The sequence below is a fragment of the Musa acuminata genome, chromosome BXJ2-8 (genome assembly GCF_036884655.1).
Source record: "Musa acuminata AAA Group cultivar baxijiao chromosome BXJ2-8, Cavendish_Baxijiao_AAA, whole genome shotgun sequence".
NCBI classification, from domain to species: domain Eukaryota; kingdom Viridiplantae; phylum Streptophyta; class Magnoliopsida; order Zingiberales; family Musaceae; genus Musa; species Musa acuminata.
The window spans coordinates 53,116,590-53,135,833 of NC_088345.1; the positions used below are offsets into that span (position 1 = coordinate 53,116,590).

Here is a 19,244-nt window from a genome sequence, read left to right on the forward strand (position 1 = left end):
AAATTATTCAAAATCACTGAAGAATTTTTTTTTTTTAACCCTGAAAGCAAAATCCATTTTCGGTTCATTCCAATTCAATTTTAATTGACCTATACAAACTCCAATTCATTTAAATTCAATTATAACAAAAATCAATACCAATTCTATTGTATGAGAAGATGATCGCGAGGGAGTACAGAAGATTTTCCATGAGTGCTCTGAATTCCTCCTGTTTCCCCTCTTCTTACATTGAAAGCATTCAAGTGTAAGAATTTGCAACAAAGAGAATAAAAAGGAGAAAAAAATGAAAGTAAAGATTACACATGATTCTGTGTCATTTAGTGACACTCTGTATCTCCTGTATGTTCTGAATTCGACACCCTAAAGCAGATACCACTAATGTAGTGCATGCAGACTGTACCATCTAATTGAATTGCCCAAAAGCAGCATGGAGCAGATATTATAGCCTCTTACTATAGTCCACCAATATCTACATTTGTGTCGCACAAACACATGTGGATGCCACATCATTGCCAACAAACCAAGAAATTATGACATGCAATTTACTATATACACATAGCATTTCTATAACATCCATAGTAAATCGTAAATTTTGATCCTAAGAATATCAGGACAAAACTGTGTAATTCAATCATTCTTCTTCTGTATATTATATTTTATCTATGACCTCAAAAGTCATCATAAGTTAGAAGGAATTTCTGTTAAAATGAATACTTGTGCAAGTAACATAAATGTTGCCACTGAGAAACCTTATTACTAAAAAATTCTTTCTCCTGTCGAGAATATTAAAAATATGAAGGAACTGACGATGCAAAAGCATCCTGGAAGGAAGAAAACTGGTTTCCAACTTTCAGAACTTGAAAGATCAACATTAGCATTCTTTGCAGCATCCAGGATCCTTCCTGTAACGCCAACACCAACCACGCCAGCCAAAGTTCCTGCAGTGTTAGAGATTCCCATGACGATACCTGCGTACTTCGGAGCTACATCCATGTGATTCACTGCAAACCCAGCCCTTCCTAGTGCCAGTGAACCAAGAGCGATTGAAGAACAAAATACTGCCCCTGTGGAGCTTCTGAACGACGGAAGGACTATCAAGGCAACAGAAGCAACCAAAAATCCAAGTGTGTTCAGAAACTTGCGGGTCTTAGTCACAGATAAGATCCTTCTAGTGATCAGATAGTCTGCCGCAGTTCCACCTATGTTGGAAAATATAAACATATTAAGGTAAGGCAGCATCTTGGAAGATCCCATTTCCTGAAGACTTTGCTTAAGGCCAAGCTCAAAGTATGTCGGTAACCAATTCATCAGCACATATAACGCGTAGTGGAATGTGAAGCTATTCACAACTATTGCCCATATAGGTAAACTGAATGTAATTGATTTCCATGGAATTTTAGCAACATGGACAGAACCATTTTGCATAATGGTCTTCTGCAAGCCCACCTTGTTGTCTTCAGACTTTGTAATTGGCAATGAGACATGCCCAAAACCAGCAGATGTAGCTTTAGAATGATCTGAACGGGGTGCATCACTAGCAAATTTGAACCAAAGAAAGGTCCAAATGGCACCCAATGCAGCTTCAGCCAAAAACACTGACTGGGGACCCTTGTATTTTACCAAACTTGGAAGAAGCAGCATACCACTTGCTGCACCTAGATACATCCCTGAAGTTGTTAGTGATACAGAACGGGAACGCTCGAAAGGTGGGACCCATTGCGCCAGAACTGTGTGAATAGAAGGGAAAATAAAACCTTGTGCCACCCCAACAAGAAGGCGAGCTACAACTAGTACAGTGACAAGATTAGGGTCTAGTGGAACCACAGCACATATCAGAGACCACAATACAAAGGACATGAGCAGAACACGCCTTCCACCTATATGCTGTGCTACCCAACCACCAGGTATTTGTGACAGGGCATACCCATAATAAAATACCGAAAGGATCAAGCCCTTGATTGATTGATCCACGCCGGCAGCATTTGCAGCTGAAGTATAAGCAATGGAGAAGCCTATTCTCTCGATATAGCAAACATTTGTACATATGAAGGTCAGAAGGACAATAATGTACCTTTTCGGAAACAACATTCTTGCCATATCAGTTCAATATCCAATTAAATCATGCGGTATGCGTTCTGATGTTTTGTGTCCTTTGACTCGCCATGATGCTCCTTTGCTTCTTCTTAAGACTGATGAGTTCTGAAGAAATCAAATATCCGTTTCTTGATCCATTAGATAAAAATTGTATCATCTGAACAATAAGAATTGCGCTATATATCAAAAACTTCTGCAATTTGAAGCTCGAATTTGGCACATCTCTGAACTTGTTTAAATTTAATAATAAAGAAACATAAAAAATGATGCAAGAAAAAACTTAAGATTCATGCTACATCAAGTTTGAGTCATGGAAGGTCAACTAATTTTCACTTCCTTTGTCATTTTCTCTCAAATGTGATTAGTTGTGTTTATTTTAAGTTCAAATTAAAGGTCGAACAGATACATATGAAGATTATCTTGTGATAGATTTATGAGTAAACAAAGGAAGAAAAAGATATCATTTTATCAGGAACTTCATGTGCCTAGAATTGACTTACTGTTACTAGATATATGATGGAAACCCTTGTTGAGAAAAAGCATGCTCTGTTCTTGATTTGAAATGGAATTTTGGTTTCTATCTTGTGTCAAGCAGTGTAGTCAAAAGGCGCTAGGCGCTAAACCTTGAGATGAACGGGGGGAAGAGGGAGAAGGGATGGCGTCGGAGAAGGGGGAAAGCTGCGACGAAAGGGGGAAGAGTGATAGGAAGAGCAAGGAGGGATCGGGGAAGGGAGGCTGCTACGAGGCGCGAAGACGGGGGGTGTGATGAACGGGGGAGGAGGGAGGAGAAGGGAGTGTGCGACGGCGAATGGAGAGAGAGAGAGAGAGAGATATACCGGGAGGGGAAGATGACGCCGCCGCCAATGCTACGCCATTCGCCGATGGAGAGGAAGACAGCAGCCGTTCGCGAAGGAGACGCCGCAGTCGCTGGGGAGAAAGGTTTCACCGCCGCTGCGTTTAGGGCACGGGCGCGCACGCCGGGGGGGTAGGCGGGAGCGGGCGTGGGGGGTTGGTGTTCGGTTACGGTGTGACCGTTCCCATCTGGCTCCACTTAGTCTCGGCTCGGCCTAGTCAGGGGCGCTGGCCCGCCCAGCCCATTTATCGAATGCTCGGCCAGCCTCGCTTCGAGCGTCCGATGACGTCACTATCCTTGTCCTCTTGTCATTTATTTCTTTCTCTTTATGACGTATGACAACATTCCCTGTTTTATGCTCATTGACACCTGGAAACAGTCACTAAGAATCCCATCTTAACCATGGTTTCGCTGGCTGCAGCAACTCCATGTTCTGCCTACTGCACAACCCTACCTATCTATCGGACGAATGCTCTAAAGATCATAGTCACTATTTACTTGCAGTGATTGACTGTTGACCTTTGTGGCCTCTTGTCAGCATTGGCATTGAGATCGAGAACCTAAAAGTCATCAGCAAAAAGCAACTTCTTCGTCCTCCATCAGTAGTTGCCTTCGTCAGTCTCCAGACCGCAACCCTCGGAGCACTTCAACCATTCAATGGTTGCCTCGAGATTCAAGCCAGCTTGCTTTTCCTGTGTTTTCACCATCACCCAGATCCAACTCTACATGATCCTCGACGACCGGAGGTCGTACCGCCATGGCGTATCATCATATGGCTGAGAACAAGGGCCATCTTATCCTGCTAACCTGACCTTCGACATGCAGGAGGAGGAGCCAATGCTGTCATGACAGGGGTTGACTCTTTTAACAGATAGAACGCAAATGCTAGGAGGCCCTGTTCAGAATCCATAAGGTCGTCTGCCATGTATATCTCACTGCGATAGATCGAGACCTGAAGGAGTCAACTATGGAACGCATCCAGATTCCCTGGGCGGCACAGCAGCAGTAGCGGCTCACTCTTGGCCACTAGCAGACCATCAGTGAGGGACAAAAAGGTGTTCATACACTAAAGATTGCCTCCCCACCTTCAATGGCTTCTTGGAGTTGTCATCTTCGTTTTCCTTGATCCGTGGGAGCTCGAAAGAGGCCAGAGTGGATGCCTGCAAGTGCACTGGAATGATTTGACCTTAAAATCGTAATAAAAGCTAGACTTTAGAATTGATGCCTTGGCATGGTCTCAGAGCTTTTAGGTTTTAATTATACTACCACTTATCACATGCTTTTCTCTTGCCATATTAATCTTCAGCCTCAAGGCAAGTGACCTAAGAAAAAGAAGCCCGAGATATAGTATGGTCTACCAACTGCGCATTAACACACTCGCACATCACATTAAAACACTCTTTTAAGTATGACCAACAATGTACGCTATTGAGCCTTTTGACTACAGTCCAGTTGCATACAAAACCATAAACAACCTTAAGACCACAAACCTCAGGAAATATATGACTCAGTTTTAAAGCTGTAATGAGTACGTAGCCACCCAAATCTGCAAGTGCTTAAAGGCTTCATAATGCAACTTGATAGCTTTCTTCGAGATGGAATAAACCTTCAAAAATCCTCAGTCTCACAGAGTGGAATAAGGCAAATCATTATATTCCTAGCAGTAGTAAACAATGCTAATTGAGTTGTTCAAATAAACCTATAAGCATAGTTGGGAAGGAGGAACCTATTCCTCTCCCCACCAAAGGATGGTGGAAACGCAACACACGTGGGAGAGATGCATGAGAGTAGGTTTTTATTCTTTGTATCGAGACTGTCATCCTCTGCTTATATAAAGGCCACATTTCTAGTCTCTGTTTGCTCATCACCTCTTAGAGCTTCTTCCCACTGCTCCACTGCAGTGGGTATAAGTTTTTGCAGAAGCCAGATCGAGGAGTACGTCTCAATGTCTAAGGTAAGAAACTCATCAAGCCCGATGCTTTCCTTTCACCTATCTTCTCTTCTCATGCATTGCTCCGCTTGCCTGCTGCTCATTAAGTTGTCTTACCTTTGTCCGTTTGGTTTTCCGATTTGGATCGGTTGTGTCGATGAAGATGGGGGAGAATGGCGCTGCCAATTGCCACCAGCATGTAGCTTTGGCACCTATGGAGGTGTCCGTGGAGCTCGGCTTCCAACATGGAGCTTCGAAATGTTTCGACGATGATGGCCGTCTCAAGAGGACTGGTAACGAGAAGAGAATCGCCGTTTCTTGACCTTCTCTCTTCTCCATATACTTACTTCTCCTACAAAGTCTGATACTGTTAAGCTTTGCAGGGACTGTGTGGACTGCAAGCGCGCACATCATAACGGCGGTGATCGGCTCCGGCGTGCTGTCCTTGGCTTGGGCAATTGGTCAGCTCGGATGGGTTGCAGGCCCTGCTGTCATGCTCCTCTTCTCCTTTGTGACATTCTACACCTCTGCCCTACTCGCTGACTGCTACCGCTCTGGTGATCCCGTCACCGGCAGGCGGAACTACACCTACATGGATGCGGTCCAGGCTAATTTAAGTACGTTCCGAAGCTTGCATTTGAGACAAACAGGGCTTCGAATCAAAGATTGTCGTACATAACGAGTTCTCTTTTGACGAACAGATGGGATCAAGGTCAAGATATGCGGCTACCTCCAGTACCTCAATATCGTCGGAGTTGCCATCGGATACACGATCGCAGCTTCCATTAGTATGGTGTAAGTTGCCAGAAAACCTGGAGCTGTCCTTGATTCTTTTGGTGCAAGCAAAGGATCAGTTTTGATGGCTTTTTGGACATGTTCGAACAGGGCAATAAAGAGGTCCAACTGTTTCAACAAGGAGGGAGACGACAGCCCGTGTCATGTAAACAGCAATCCTTACATGATCATGTTCGGCGTGGCGGAGATTGTCTTGTCTCAGATCCCTGACTTCGACCAGATCTCGTGGCTCTCCATTCTCGCCGCCATCATGTCCTTCACGTACTCCTCCATCGGTCTGGTTCTCGGCATCGTCCAAGTGATCCGTAAGCCAGTCTATCTATCTGCGGTTTTGTTTGATTCCTCGCTTGGGGTGAGTCCATGCCGACTCAAATTTTCCGCTGGCGTTGACAGAAAACGGAGGAATTAAAGGCAGTCTCACCGGCATAAGCATCGGAACCGTGAGCCAGATGGACAAAATCTGGCGTAGCCTGCAAGCCTTCGGCGACATCGCCTTCGCCTACTCCTACTCCATCATCCTGATCGAAATCCAGGTACCAATTCCACCTTTCACTTCGATCAAACAGTAGAGAGTTTGGCCATTTTCTTCAGTCACATTGTTGTACTGAAGCATGCCTCTGTTTCCCTGGTATGATTCCAGGACACCATAAAGTCTTCGCCGTCATCGGAAGCCAAGGTGATGAAGAAGGCAACGCTCACCAGCGTGACGGTGACCACCATCTTCTACATGCTCTGTGGGTGCATGGGCTACGCCGCGTTCGGGGACTTGGCCCCCGGCAACCTCCTCACCGGATTCGGCTTCTACAACCCCTACTGGCTCCTCGACATCGCCAACGCCGCCATCGTCATCCACCTCGTCGGCGCCTACCAGGTCTACTGCCAGCCGCTCTTCGCGTTCATCGAGAAGTGGACTCACAAGACGTGGCCCAAGTCGGAGTTCATCGCCAAGGAGATCCAGGTGCCGATCGCCTCCGGCAGATGCTACAACCTCAACCTCTTCAGACTGACATGGCGCACCGTGTTCGTGATCGTGACCACCGTCGTCTCCATGCTCCTGCCGTTCTTCAACGACGTGGTCGGCTTCCTCGGCGCGATCGGCTTCTGGCCGCTGACCGTATACTTCCCCGTAGAGATGTACATTGTCCAGAAGAAGATCCCCAAGTGGAGCACGAGGTGGGTATGCCTACAGTTGCTGAGCCTGGCTTGCCTTGTCATCACGGTGGCTTCCGCCGCCGGATCAGTCGCCGGCGTCGTGAGCGATCTCAAGGTTTACCGGCCATTCAAGTCAAGTTAAAAAGGTTGCACAGTCCACACATGGAGAACAAGTTGGGGATCGCTGGGCTTACTACGTTGTTGCTGTCTGGTGGATATTATCGTGTGTAATGCTTCTTCGAAGAAGGGAGTTCACTAAGAAGAAAGTGTTTGTAATTGCATGAACAGAATATGGTTTACTATCACAGTCATGCCTCACCTATGTTTATTAAGGAGTTAGCAATAAACTATGATGAAGGCCAGTTCATTCGAGGATCCAAATGGTTGATCATGCATGCTCTAAATTCTTGTTGTCATGTTGGTATAGATCTTTCTACGGAAAACATGGATGAGTAGCCATCAATCAAGTCAATCATGCTAACTTGACACGATCAACCATAGATCTAAATAGAACATTCGGAGCTCCATTCAATCGGTAGAGGAAGCTCCATGGAATGGAACGCCAGGACGACACTTTTAAGGGAGGCGCCTCGTGGTGGTGGGTGGTGGGTGGTGGGTGGTGGTTGTCGGCTGCACTTTCTCTGCTCCCCAGCTGTAGCCATCACCAACAACACCGCAAAAACCAAATATCTGCTTCAAAAGGGTGGCTCAGCTGCAGCGTGCCTTCTCAGCGCATGCATGCAGCTTCAAGCGCAAGGATCGCTGTCGTCAGTAAACTAGAGGACAAGCGGGATTGGATTCTGCTTGCAGCTGTGGTTCTTTTCTTATCTTGAAGAAGCACGAGATCGTGGGATGCTTATCGGGGAACTGTGACAGTATCCGTCTTAACGTTATTCCTATTGAATTATTGCAGTGGGATGTTTGATTGGCTTTGCAATGAGAATATGGCTTTTCGTTGCGTTCACGGCTTTCTAATGATGAATCGGTCCGGGCTGATCTCCGGAGACTGCATGCATCGGTCAAAGGCATAAGCTTCAAGGATAGGAACATTCGATGGAAATAATTTTCTTGAACAGAATAATTCCTATGGAAGAGGCAGATGATGATGAATCATCGTTAGGAAGCCCCGAGACCCAATCGCTGGAGTTGCAGCAGCTATCACTTGTTAGCCGTATGATCGAAGGTGGAACGCTGCAGATGAATGAACAAATGTAAAGAACGATAAGAACTACTGATGCATGAGACGAGAAAGAGAAAGAATCTGAAAGCACCGTCACATCATCATCTTCCTTGGCGTAATTCCACCTTCTTCCTACTTGGAGGGAATAGGTGAGAGAAAAAAAGACTAATTCTTTATAGGGATTAAAGATGACAGTAACAACATGAGATACTTTGAGTCAACATAAGCATATCGTTTATGTCGAACAAAGGTATGCGCATCTTCTTTTTCAATGCATAATTATAGTTATTTTCTAACGATTGATATTAGAGTCATAAATTAATAAAATTTAAATATCTTAGATCAGTAAAGAATATTATTAGATCGAATTGTGTGTTTTTGTCTTTGATATATTTTTGTATTAGATCTATTTGTGTGATCAAATTTGTTCATCCTTTAAATCATTATTTTAATCTTAAAAAATGTCATTATTTTGAATTAATTTTTGGTATAATATGTCTAATTATTAAATTATAGTTTTGCTCTTATGAAATTGCTTATTTCCATCGATGTCCTTTGTTTATAATTTTGCCCTTTAGATTTGGCACTATTATCTTAGTAACCATAATTTATCAATAATGATTAAAATTATGGCATAAGATCTAATAAATATATTTGTTGGAATTAAAAAGAAAATAAAGTATCTATCTATATTTTATTTTTATTATTTTGTTACTCATGAGAAATAATTTATTATTGTTCGAATTTAATTGCTTATGTTATTTAGAAATTCTAATTGATATTTTTGGATTATTTATATGGCTATTAAATATAGGAGTATTAAAAAAATATAAAATATTATTTATTTTCACATGAAAGTATGATGTATATTCTTAACTGTTATTATTACTTGATTATGCTTTTTAAAATTTATGCTCGATTATTATTATGTTATTTTATTGAATAAAATTTACATTATAATATTAATAAAAAAAAATTTTAAGTGAGCATTATCTTTAATTTACATTCATAAGTTTTATGACAATAAGTAATTAGTTGTAAATGATATTAATAAAATAATTATTCATAATAGTATCCATAATAAAGATATTTAGAAAATCTCAAAAGAGAGTCTTCTTCAATTAATTATGTGGTAGGAAAAGGTAACATTATATTGATAGCCATGTAGATTAAGGTTGTATATCCAAAGATAATATCACTAAAATAAATAAATGATATTAGTCCTTCGTAATTATACTCGATATGTTAACACTTCACCTAAATGAGAAATATTAATAGTTCATCGTAACTTGATAACTCAAAATATTAATATTATTGCATTTATAATTTTAATGGTTCTTCCTTCTTTGTATACTCAAACATCCCGCGTATTAACTTTTTTTAGATCAAATTATTTAGAATGACTTGAGTATGTATAATTTACAATGAATCTATTGAATCTTAGTCTAGCATTAAAGACCCATAGATATCATTGATGATAGTACTATGAATCAAGTAAACGAAATGAAACGTTTGAGAAAAATCTAATAAACTTGATTTGATATTCATAGGAATGATAATTATAAATAATATTAAGACTTTATTATCACTGACACATATCACTTATATCCACTTACCTATGTAAGACATTGATATCAAGATATGATGAGGATATCTCTTGCGCAATAGGAGCCTCACATCGAAACGATGGGCATCGATGGTACGTTGTGGGGTCCACTCGAGGAGTCACTATTGTGTCCCACCGCAACACTTATCAATCTTAGAAAAGAACCCAATTTATATTAAAATTAAAACCAATGTAAGTGCATGATACAAATCAATTCGACAAAAAAAACTTATGCAAACATGAATTAACGAGATAATGAGGGATAACTTGCTATACTATCATAATAGATTTTTTAATCAAATTATAAATAATCATACTTATAAGAGTTAGATAGATTTATTATTGTCAAATATGAGCTCAATTTTAACAAAGTTAATGAGTCATTCATTCATCGTATTAGATCGTGTTTGTAACAATTGGTATTAAAGACCGGAGACTCGAATATAAAATGATTCCTCAAAACATGAAACCACTATTGGACTAGATTATGTATCACATGAATTTGCCTTAAATAAAAAGATTATAATATCTTAATTTAGTCATATATTTAATATAGATAAATATTTAGATTAACTTATATAATATAGTGGGTTAATTCTCATTATCTTAAATATTTTGAATCATTAGTTCATATTTTATTCCATGGTAACAATCGCATTAAATATAATATGTGAGAAGTGACGAATCACGACATAAATAGTTTATGCATCATGACAATAACTAAAGCTCTAAATGAAATCGGAAAACCGGAAAGCAAAAGCTAACCTTCCCTTTCCTTTACCCATCGATCGAAGTCACGTTCCATGGTAATGATACGAACTGTTTCATTTGAGTGAATCGGCTCGCCTTTGATTCCCATCGGACAAGGAATAGTCTCACCATTATGTGATGAGTCGTTTATGGTGCTAGGAAACCATCTAAAGGCTTCTCATTGGCCATCTACCTCTTCCTCAGAAGGCTTTTTCGACGCCAAGATTGCTCCTTTAATTGGAGGTTATCGGATGAGCTCAACGTTGGCCCGCTGATAGAGAAGATCTGAAGCTTCTATCCTCGATGCAGGCATTTGCTTAGTTCATGAGAGCTGTGGCTCCATGTCACTGGGAAGTGTTTTTGTTTTAAGGAACACTGAATTTTACTGAGTATAACGAAAAGTACATCACTGTTTGCATCGCTGCGAACCAGAAAATCAAGTTCTGAAACCTAATCTTCGGTCTAAAACTAACGTGAATTGATTGTACGGATATACATCATTGATTAGTATATGTTATTATCAGTTTAATATATGATCCGTGGGTTGACAAATGTTTATAGGGGAGGATCCATCAGGCTAAGCGGTTTTCTTCTTTGGCTTGAAAAAAAAGTATCTAATCTAAGTATATAGAATAGAAATATGTTTAAGTAGATTTGAGACTATCATGATCGAGCACGATTAGTTCGAAACTCAATTTAAAACTAGTTTTGAGTCCATTTAATTTTCATAACCATCTTGATTGATTGCGTTAGGATCAAGTAATCAATCGCTAACACATTACACTCATCTGATTGATACATCAATTGGGATCAAGTCCCATGAGATTAGCGACATAACGATAATAGAAAATGTCTAATCATCCCACGAGATCAAGTTACGATAAAATCATTGATGTTTTGATGCATGATCTCATAACCCATTTATAGCCAAATAATATAATGTTCATAGCATCACCAAATAATATAAGTGTATTTTTATTAGATATATCGCCCGACATAGCTCTTTTACATAATCTCAACTCGAATCCCTAAACTCTTTGACCTACGACACATACTCGAGAATGAATAAACTAGATTCCGAACCCTAGCCATATGTCGAACAACTAAAATATATGATAACAAAATGCAAGCTATGTTAACCTACTTTATTGTTTGCTTAACATCACATAATGTTAGGTTTCTCAATCACAAACCATGCGATCCACATGATCCAAGTATTATTTAGTCCCATGCAATTGGCGACGTGGCGATGACGGAAGATGTCGACTTATCCCATGAGGTCAAGCTATATAACTATGCCGATGAGCTAACTCGATAAAATCGTTACTCCGTAACCACAAGCCTTGATGTTTCGATGCGTGATCTCATAGCCCATTTATAACTAAATAATATACGTAATGTTTTTAGTATCATCAATGACTTGAGATGGACCGAAGAATGAACCTCATTTGATTCTGAACCCAGTCATATTTCCAACAACTAGAATATGTGATAACAAAATACAAGCTATGTTAGCCTATCCTTAGCATCACTTAATGTTAGGTTTCTCATTCACAAACCATGCGATCCACACGATCCAAGCTTTAGTTCAAATCAACGAGGAACTCCATGACATGCACAGGAGTCCAAAATCTAATCCAACCCAAATTATTGTCCCATTAAAAAGCCGGAGGCTACAATCGACTACAACAACCAACCTTATATCGTCACGCGAATCGTCAAGCCAAATTATGAGAGTAGAAAAGAGGATGTCGACTCCGTACATTGTTATTATTATCATCTTCCCCATCACAAGAAAACAAAGACAGAATAAAACATATTCTAACTCTTCATTTCCTCCACCATCTCGTCTCGCTATACAAGTCATGCAAGTGATATTTTTTTTGGGGCCACATTTTCTCATCCGATAATATATTCTTAGGCAAAGTTGGCAGTCTTCATACGGAGGGTTGTCGATCAGTCGCTACATTCCAACGAGAACTAAGAAACATATATAAATCGGACGATGCAAGTACGGTGAAAGAGTGTTCAAATCTATGTTTTGTACGCTTCATAGGCTTCGGATTCTTCCTTCAATACATTTGTGTCATATATCATGCGTTTCCAACTTTTCTTTCTCATGTTTTTGTCTCGCATCACATCGTTGTGGGTGATGTGACTTTTTAGTTTTCAGGGAATCCGCAAAAATATATAGGTTGGGAAAACTAGTTTTTTTTTGACCTCCTTTGTTTACAGAGAGGATGGTTTAGGATAAGTAATTAGAAGATTATCTCCGTGAGTAATTCTATTATAATTGAACTTCATTTCAATTAACTGATAACCGTTATCAAAATATCATATCTATAATGTATTTTATCTGATTAGATATGATTACATAATCGAATATATAAATCCCAAATCTTGTTTATCACTTCTTATACGTTCTTCTCAGGATAGATAGTGATGGTGACTTTTGCAACAGTCGTTATTATGACCATCACCATGACCTTCGAGAATGAAGGATTGAGTAATTGAAATGCTTTACTTTGTCAGCCATGCATTAATGGTTGTGAAGGTGATGGTTGCTGCTTCCTCGTTACTGGTCTCCCGTTATTGGTGAGAACTTCTTATCCATTTTTTGATTGAATGCATAGGACGATACGACTTAGTACAGTTGCGTGTCTATAATTAATTCTACAATTGAGATCGCAAAACAATGCTCGTTCGTAAGAATTATGGCAAAAGTATGGAAATATTAACCTACTTCACTCTCAAAGGAAGCTTCAGTGAAGATGGAAATATTGACCCGTGTAGGCACTTCGAGACGAATAAGAACACATGCATCGAAGACGTAAGAGGTGAATTCAACCTTTTTAGTGTTAGGGTTTGGAATTTTAGGGTCACTAAATCACGTTCAAGAATTTAGTTTCATGTTCCTCACATCACCTGTTTTGTTGTTGTTGTTGCTGTTGTTTTGTGTCTGACAATGATGTATCCAAAATAATTGGATACGTTACTTCAGCAATATTTGATAGAATATTATTATACGTAAATAAAAGACATGCATAAATAAATAATAGATTAAAATACTAGAGAGACAAAGTAAATAGTCAAAGAAGAAAACAAGTAGAAGTAGGCATCTCTATTGCATGAGGAGGAGGATGATGACTCCTAAACGATTTTAACTTCCAAAGATAGCTAAGTTTTGTATATTAACGAGTGATAATTAAACTATGTGTCTTTTTCAGAAATTAAATATTGACTATCAAAAACAAATTAATCTAACGTCATAATGTTTCTATTGCTGATTAAACATAGTATATGTAATTCCATTATTTATTTTCTTTGCGCTCTCACGATTGGATATTCTAAATGAAAGTAAATGGAGTGAGATCAATCGCAAAAGATGGTTATAGTAATGGGGAAGCCATGAATTCATTTTCTTCGATAGTGATAAGACTCGTCATCTTATAATCATCAATCATGATGATGATGATATATATATATATATATATATATGTAGAATCTCATTGTCGCTACAACGTCGTACATCCCACGCTTCAGAACCATTAGAAGGTCTAGAACTTATTCTTCAGGGTTTATGACGTTTAACGAGGAAGGAAGGAAGGAAGGGTTGAGTAATTGACATGCTTTCACTTTTTGTCACACCAAAATGGCAAGAAAACATCATCTCGGCCATAATTCCATGGCTTTCGAAGGTGACGGTCGCTTCTTCTCGCTACAAGTTCCGCAGCCTCCGTCATCGTTCAAATTCGTGTCATCTTCTGAGAACGTCTCATATCTTATTTAATATAATAAATATAATAATAATATAAATTAGTATGTCAAGTCAAACACTAATTCAATTCATCATTTAAAGTTTCTTCATTATGGACCAAACCTAGTATATATATAACTCCTTTAATCTTCGTCACGTGTGACGAATATTTTTGTGTGGAGTTATTTTCGATACAAATATTCATCATTCATTTTTTTTTTAATCTCACATACAAATATTTTCGATATTTTTCTCTATTTATGTGTGGAGTTATTTTCTTCCTCTTAACGTATGAAAATATGAAAATATTAACGTCCTTTACTCTCCGAAGAACATTTGAACATAGCGTACATGACATGTTGCAAAACATAAGAGTGTCAAACATGACTATGGTAGAGAGTTCTAGATGAAGACGAGCACACCCCACGAAGGCTTCAACCCAAGCACGCAGCCCATACGTTTACCTCGTGCCTCCTAATCGCATCACTCTCTTGACGATGACATACTTCGCTTTCATGCATTAATCGTATAATAACTTGTTTGACTCATCGCTATTGTATCCAAAATATTTGGATACATTACTTCAACAACATATAATATAATATTATAACATGAACGTATACGTCTCAGATGGGAATCCCTTTTTTCTTTTGCCTTACAATGAGACGTCACTGTATCCAAAACAATTGGATGCATTGCTTCAGCAGTCTTTGATAGAATCTTGTAACATGAAAATATACATCACAGATGTGAATCTTCCGATGATTATAACCACAGAATAAAAAGACGTTACAGGTAAACAAAGACATGCATCGATCAGCACTGATGCAACCATCGTGAAGCAATAGGTGAATAAATAATAAATTAATAGTCAAAGAGGAGAACACATAGAAGTAGACATCTCCATCATATGAGAGGAGGAAGATGAATTCTTTCTTCTTCTTCTTCTTCTTCTTCTTCTGTCTCCAACATATTACAAGTGGCATCTGCTGCTGTGATACCACCTTTCTTGTGTTGGTGGCACATACTGTGACATCGATGACAGTGGTGGAGGATAAAGTTTATTCCATTATAATCATCAATCATGATTACATACGTGAATATAGAATCTCATAGTCGCTATTCAGTCGTACATCCCACAGTATCGTAACATATGGGGATGATCGCTGAGGCTATTATTACAAACGTGAACAAGTAGAAGAACAGTGTTATTCTAATGGTATTTGCCCCCAAGGTTTTGCCACCAGGTGAAGTGGCTCCTTCTTGCGTGCTGTTAGCCCGGGACTCTCCGTCATATCGAACTCATCTCTGGTCATGCCGAGGGGAAGCTCCCAGTCAAACTGATGAACAAGGTTTGCCAGTGCGACCTCCAAGGTGGCCACCGCGAGCTGCATTCCCGGGCAAATCCTTCTTCCTGAACCGAACGGTGTGAACTCGAAGTTCTTTCCTTTGAAGTCCAGGTCGCTGCTCATGAACCTCTCGGGCCGGAACTCTTCGGGTGCGTCCCAGTGTTTCGGGTCTCTGCCGATTGCCCACGCGTTGATCAGAACTCTTGTTTTCTTGGGGATGTGGTAGCCTTGGATCTGGCAGTCCTCGATGGATTCTCGCGGAAGCAACAATGGAGTGGGAGGATGCACCCGTAGGACTTCCTTGAGGACCGCCTTCAGGTAGACCATATCGTGCGTCTCGTCTTCTTTGACCATGTCTTTCCCTGCGGCTAATCCTCTCACCTCGTCCTGTAGCTTCTTCAGGGTCTCTGGGTGTCGAACGAGCTCTGCCATGGCCCACTCGAGGGCAGTGAAGGATGCTTCGACGCCAGCAGAAAACATATCCTGCAGAATGCCAGTGACTTAGCTTTCCAGAATCGAGTGGTGCTGTTCTTCCCATTAGGTCTTTTATTAGGCTTCCAAGAAAGCAAATCCTTAAAATCACTCAACAGATGTAATGGCTACATGTGATTTAAGAGGAAATCAAAGAAGAGTTAAGCCACAAGAAATTAATGAGTCAAGTCATGCATGAAGCCAAAAGTGATGGAGTCAATATATGTTGACTCGAGAAGCGAAACTACTAGAGAAAGAAGTTGAGCCATCGTGCCGTACGGGGCGAGAAGAAGAAGAAGAAGGTTATGAGAGTTTGGTTCGTGGTAAGGTTTCTTGACAGTGTCACTCGTCTTTGCTTCCTGATGGCAGCTGCGATTGCCAGCAAATGTCTCCTAGAACAATAACATGTCTAAGAAAGGAAGAATACATCTTTCGCAGGGAAGAAGCTTACCCACAAGATCGCCTTCATCTGCTTCATGGTCAGGCAAAAGTCCTTCTCAGGCTTGTCAACCACATCAAGCAACTCATCCACGAAATCCCTCTCCTGCACCTCATCCCTGTTGAGTCGTTCGACATGATCCTGGATCATCTCATTCAGAGCAACATCCCATTCCTTGGCCACCTTTTTGGCGGTAGGGTTCAACCCGAGGATTCCATCCAAGAATCCCAACGAGGGGAAGAGTTCCTCGACGCAGAGCTCACGGAACGCGACGCCGTTGTCGTCGATCAGTTTGCTGAATAGCTGACATCTATCGGCGGCTCTGAAGCTTGTCCCTGAGACGACTCTGCCGACGATATCAGTGACGAAAGAGTTGATCACCTTGGACATGTCGATGAAGCCGGACGTCGAGGAAAGAGAAGCCCGAGAGATCTTTTGCATCATGAAGGCCACCTCCTCCTGTCGCAGAGCCCGATACGACTTCACCCTTTTGCCACTCAGGAGGTGGATGGTGCAGAGCTTCCTGGTGTGTCTCCAGTAATCGCCAAAGGGGGCGAAACCCACGTCATGGGTATCGTAGAGTATGGTTCTGACCGGCTTCAGGTCCGGCCGACTGGCGAAGGAGGTGTCATGAGTTCTCATGACCTCTTCGGCCATGTCGGCCGACGAGACCACGAGGGTGGGGACATGGCCGAAATGCAGCAGCATGAGCGGTCCATGCTTCTCGGAGAGGGCGGAGAGGGAGCGATGAGGCAGGGAGCCGAGCTGGAGGAGGTGGCCGAGCAGCGGCAGCTTGGGCGGAGAAGGCGGAAGCCGTCGCTTCTTGGAGAAGGCTCGCTTGGTGCCGAGGAGCACCAGGAGGAGGAGGAGGGCAAAGAGGAGCGAAGACGAAAGCATTGTCGATTGCCCTGAGCACATCTCGCTCCACGCGGTAACATCACACATAAATAGCCGATGCGAGGCAGGAGACCGACTCTGTTCTTAGTCGTACCCGTGCCGGACCGTTTCTGAATCGTTGAAGGGCGGCCGATCCCGTGGCTGCTACGAATCACGACACTCGGGTGTCGGTCACGGGCTGCTGCTACTGCGTGCGACCACTGAAACAGAGGTTATGCAAAAGCAAGGAGCCGAATTAAGTCAAGACTGCGGAATACAAGTTTAATACGCTGGTGGATGATGAGGGTAATAACGACGATAAGATCCGGTCTAACGTCAGCTGCCCCAAACGACGTCTCACGTCTCCGTTGACCTGTCAGCATCTAGTCAACGTAGATCGGAACGCCAACCAAGACACATTAACACCCTGCTCAGGCTCGATCCCTCACGTCATGCCAACATCGATGTCAGATCTACCAGAAGTACGATCCTACTCCATGCGGACAGACGCATTAGGCAACGATAACCCTCACTATAAAAACCCTCGCGCTCCGAGGGAAAGGAGGGAGAGAGGGGCACACTGGAGAACAGAAAAAAAAAACCCCTGTAACCATTCACTAACATGATCGTCGGAGGGGTCGAGCCGAGCTCCCCGACCTGACTTGTGTGCAGGTGCGAGGAGTTCCCTCCCGGAGGAGACAGCGATCCCGTTTCGATCGGACCATCGCAATCGGCCACTTCAGTGATCTCAAGGGCTGTCCCAGAAAGATCCTCATCATCCAGACCCGACCCAAGTCGCGTCGGCCTCGAGGCCACGGCTTAAAGTTGTTTACACCAATAAACACGTTCGGTGTTCCGTCACTGTCCGTGGAGTGGTTTCATGTTTAGCTACTGAGGGATTGTCTGCGGTCGATGATCAAAAAAATAGTTTGGAATCCTTTAAATTTAATATCTCTGATAAACATAATAATTTAAAAGATATATATCTATGATAAATTTAAGAATAGTTGTGTCCGCTTATGATTCTTAGGTGTTGACATCTCATTCGATAGCTAATGTGATGGTGACGATATATTTATTTGGAGGCTTATTTAATTATATTGGTCAGACATCACGTGTTGATTTTTTAATTTTTAAGCAATTAATTAAATGGTATACAGGACGTCTGCACAAGTGAAATCTAATCCGAAACTTATCATTTATCCAATAATATATATATATATATATATATATATATATATATATAATATTAAATAAATAAGATGAGTTGATTAGTATTAGTTAAATGAGAAAAGTTAAAATGTAAATTATGCTAATATATTAAGACATCTTATCGTGGATAAGAAGTGGCTGATACTGTTAGCGACACATATAACTGTTGTGTCATCATTTTGGTCATTGATGATGATATGTACTTATAACTGTTGTAACGTCGTTTTAGTCATTAATATCTTCTCAACGATAACTTTGTACCATCGATCGACACGTATTAAGGTTAATTTTTTGAATAAATAAATGATCTGATATCTATTATTATGAGTAGTTGTAATCGATAGACATAATCATCCTGAAGAAATAGTGTAATGGCCTCTCGAGCTGCAGGGATAATTAATGAAAAATTGGTTTGGCTTCGATTTGTTTGATTAATTTGATTCGTACAAATCAATACTAGCTTAAATATCGAAGGAATAATATTGAGATTATCCTTCCACTTAGTTTCCTAAGGTTAGAAGTCAAAGTTTCACAAATAAATCAAGTTAGAATCCCCAATTCCTCTTGGTCTGAATCCACAAATAAATCCCCAAGTCCAAGCTTCTCAATCCTCCTCACGCTTAACAAGCTCCAAACCTTCGACTCTTAAGTAGGACTCCAATAATTATTGTAATTATGCTATCGTCGTTTGTCGAGACATATTTTTTCACTTTGTCGTAATTGCTAGCATCCTTGAACGACAGGGAGCCCGATACGAGGAAGAGTGCAAAATGAATTTCA

At 40.9% G+C, this 19,244-nt stretch overlaps 3 protein-coding genes across 4 annotated transcripts; 1 reads left to right on the forward strand and 2 right to left on the reverse strand.

Annotated features, from left to right (window-relative positions):
* Positions 1-528: 528 nt before the first annotated feature.
* LOC135620260 (probable anion transporter 6) lies at positions 529-3,149 on the reverse strand. Of its 2 annotated transcripts, none has more exons than XM_065123086.1 (2): positions 2,931-3,149; positions 529-2,199 (listed from the first exon to the last, which is right to left on the reverse strand). In XM_065123086.1, the coding sequence occupies exon 2, from the start codon at positions 2,095-2,097 to the stop codon at positions 757-759; it is 1,341 nt and encodes a 446-aa protein (XP_064979158.1). In that variant the 5' UTR covers positions 2,098-2,199; positions 2,931-3,149; the 3' UTR covers positions 529-756. The 2 variants fall into 2 exon arrangements, with proteins under 2 accessions (XP_064979158.1, XP_064979159.1); XM_065123087.1 differs by having other exon boundaries at positions 529-2,251.
* Positions 3,150-4,791: 1,642 nt separating this feature from the next.
* LOC103995681 (amino acid permease 3) lies at positions 4,792-7,196 on the forward strand. Its single transcript, XM_009416331.3, has 7 exons — positions 4,792-4,901; positions 5,041-5,170; positions 5,261-5,494; positions 5,579-5,672; positions 5,763-5,977; positions 6,066-6,205; positions 6,313-7,196. Exons 1-7 carry the CDS (start codon positions 4,893-4,895, stop codon positions 6,964-6,966), a joined length of 1,476 nt encoding a protein of 491 aa, XP_009414606.2. The 5' UTR covers positions 4,792-4,892; the 3' UTR covers positions 6,967-7,196.
* Positions 7,197-15,165: 7,969 nt separating this feature from the next.
* Positions 15,166-17,468, reverse strand: LOC135620261 (cytochrome P450 71A1-like). Its single transcript, XM_065123089.1, has 2 exons — positions 16,389-17,468; positions 15,166-15,949 (listed from the first exon to the last, which is right to left on the reverse strand). The coding sequence occupies exons 1-2, from the start codon at positions 17,319-17,321 to the stop codon at positions 15,326-15,328; spliced, it is 1,557 nt and encodes a 518-aa protein (XP_064979161.1). The 5' UTR covers positions 17,322-17,468; the 3' UTR covers positions 15,166-15,325.
* Positions 17,469-19,244: the final 1,776 nt, after the last annotated feature.

Bases quoted from the DNA above. Each gene is read 5' to 3' on its own strand.
- LOC135620260 (XM_065123086.1), bottom strand. From the start codon at position 2,097: ATGGCAAGAATGTTGTTTCCGAAAAGGTACATTATTGTCCTTCTGACC.
- LOC103995681 (XM_009416331.3), top strand. The intron at 5,495-5,578 runs GTACGTTCCGAA...TTTGACGAACAG, and splicing joins TGCGGTCCAGGCTAATTTAA to ATGGGATCAAGGTCAAGATA. The intron at 5,673-5,762 runs GTAAGTTGCCAG...ATGTTCGAACAG, and splicing joins GCAGCTTCCATTAGTATGGT to GGCAATAAAGAGGTCCAACT.
- LOC135620261 (XM_065123089.1), bottom strand. From the start codon at position 17,321: ATGTGTGATGTTACCGCGTGGAGCGAGATGTGCTCAGGGCAATCGACA. The intron at 15,950-16,388 runs GTAAGCTTCTTC...GGCATTCTGCAG, and splicing joins AGATGAAGGCGATCTTGTGG to GATATGTTTTCTGCTGGCGT.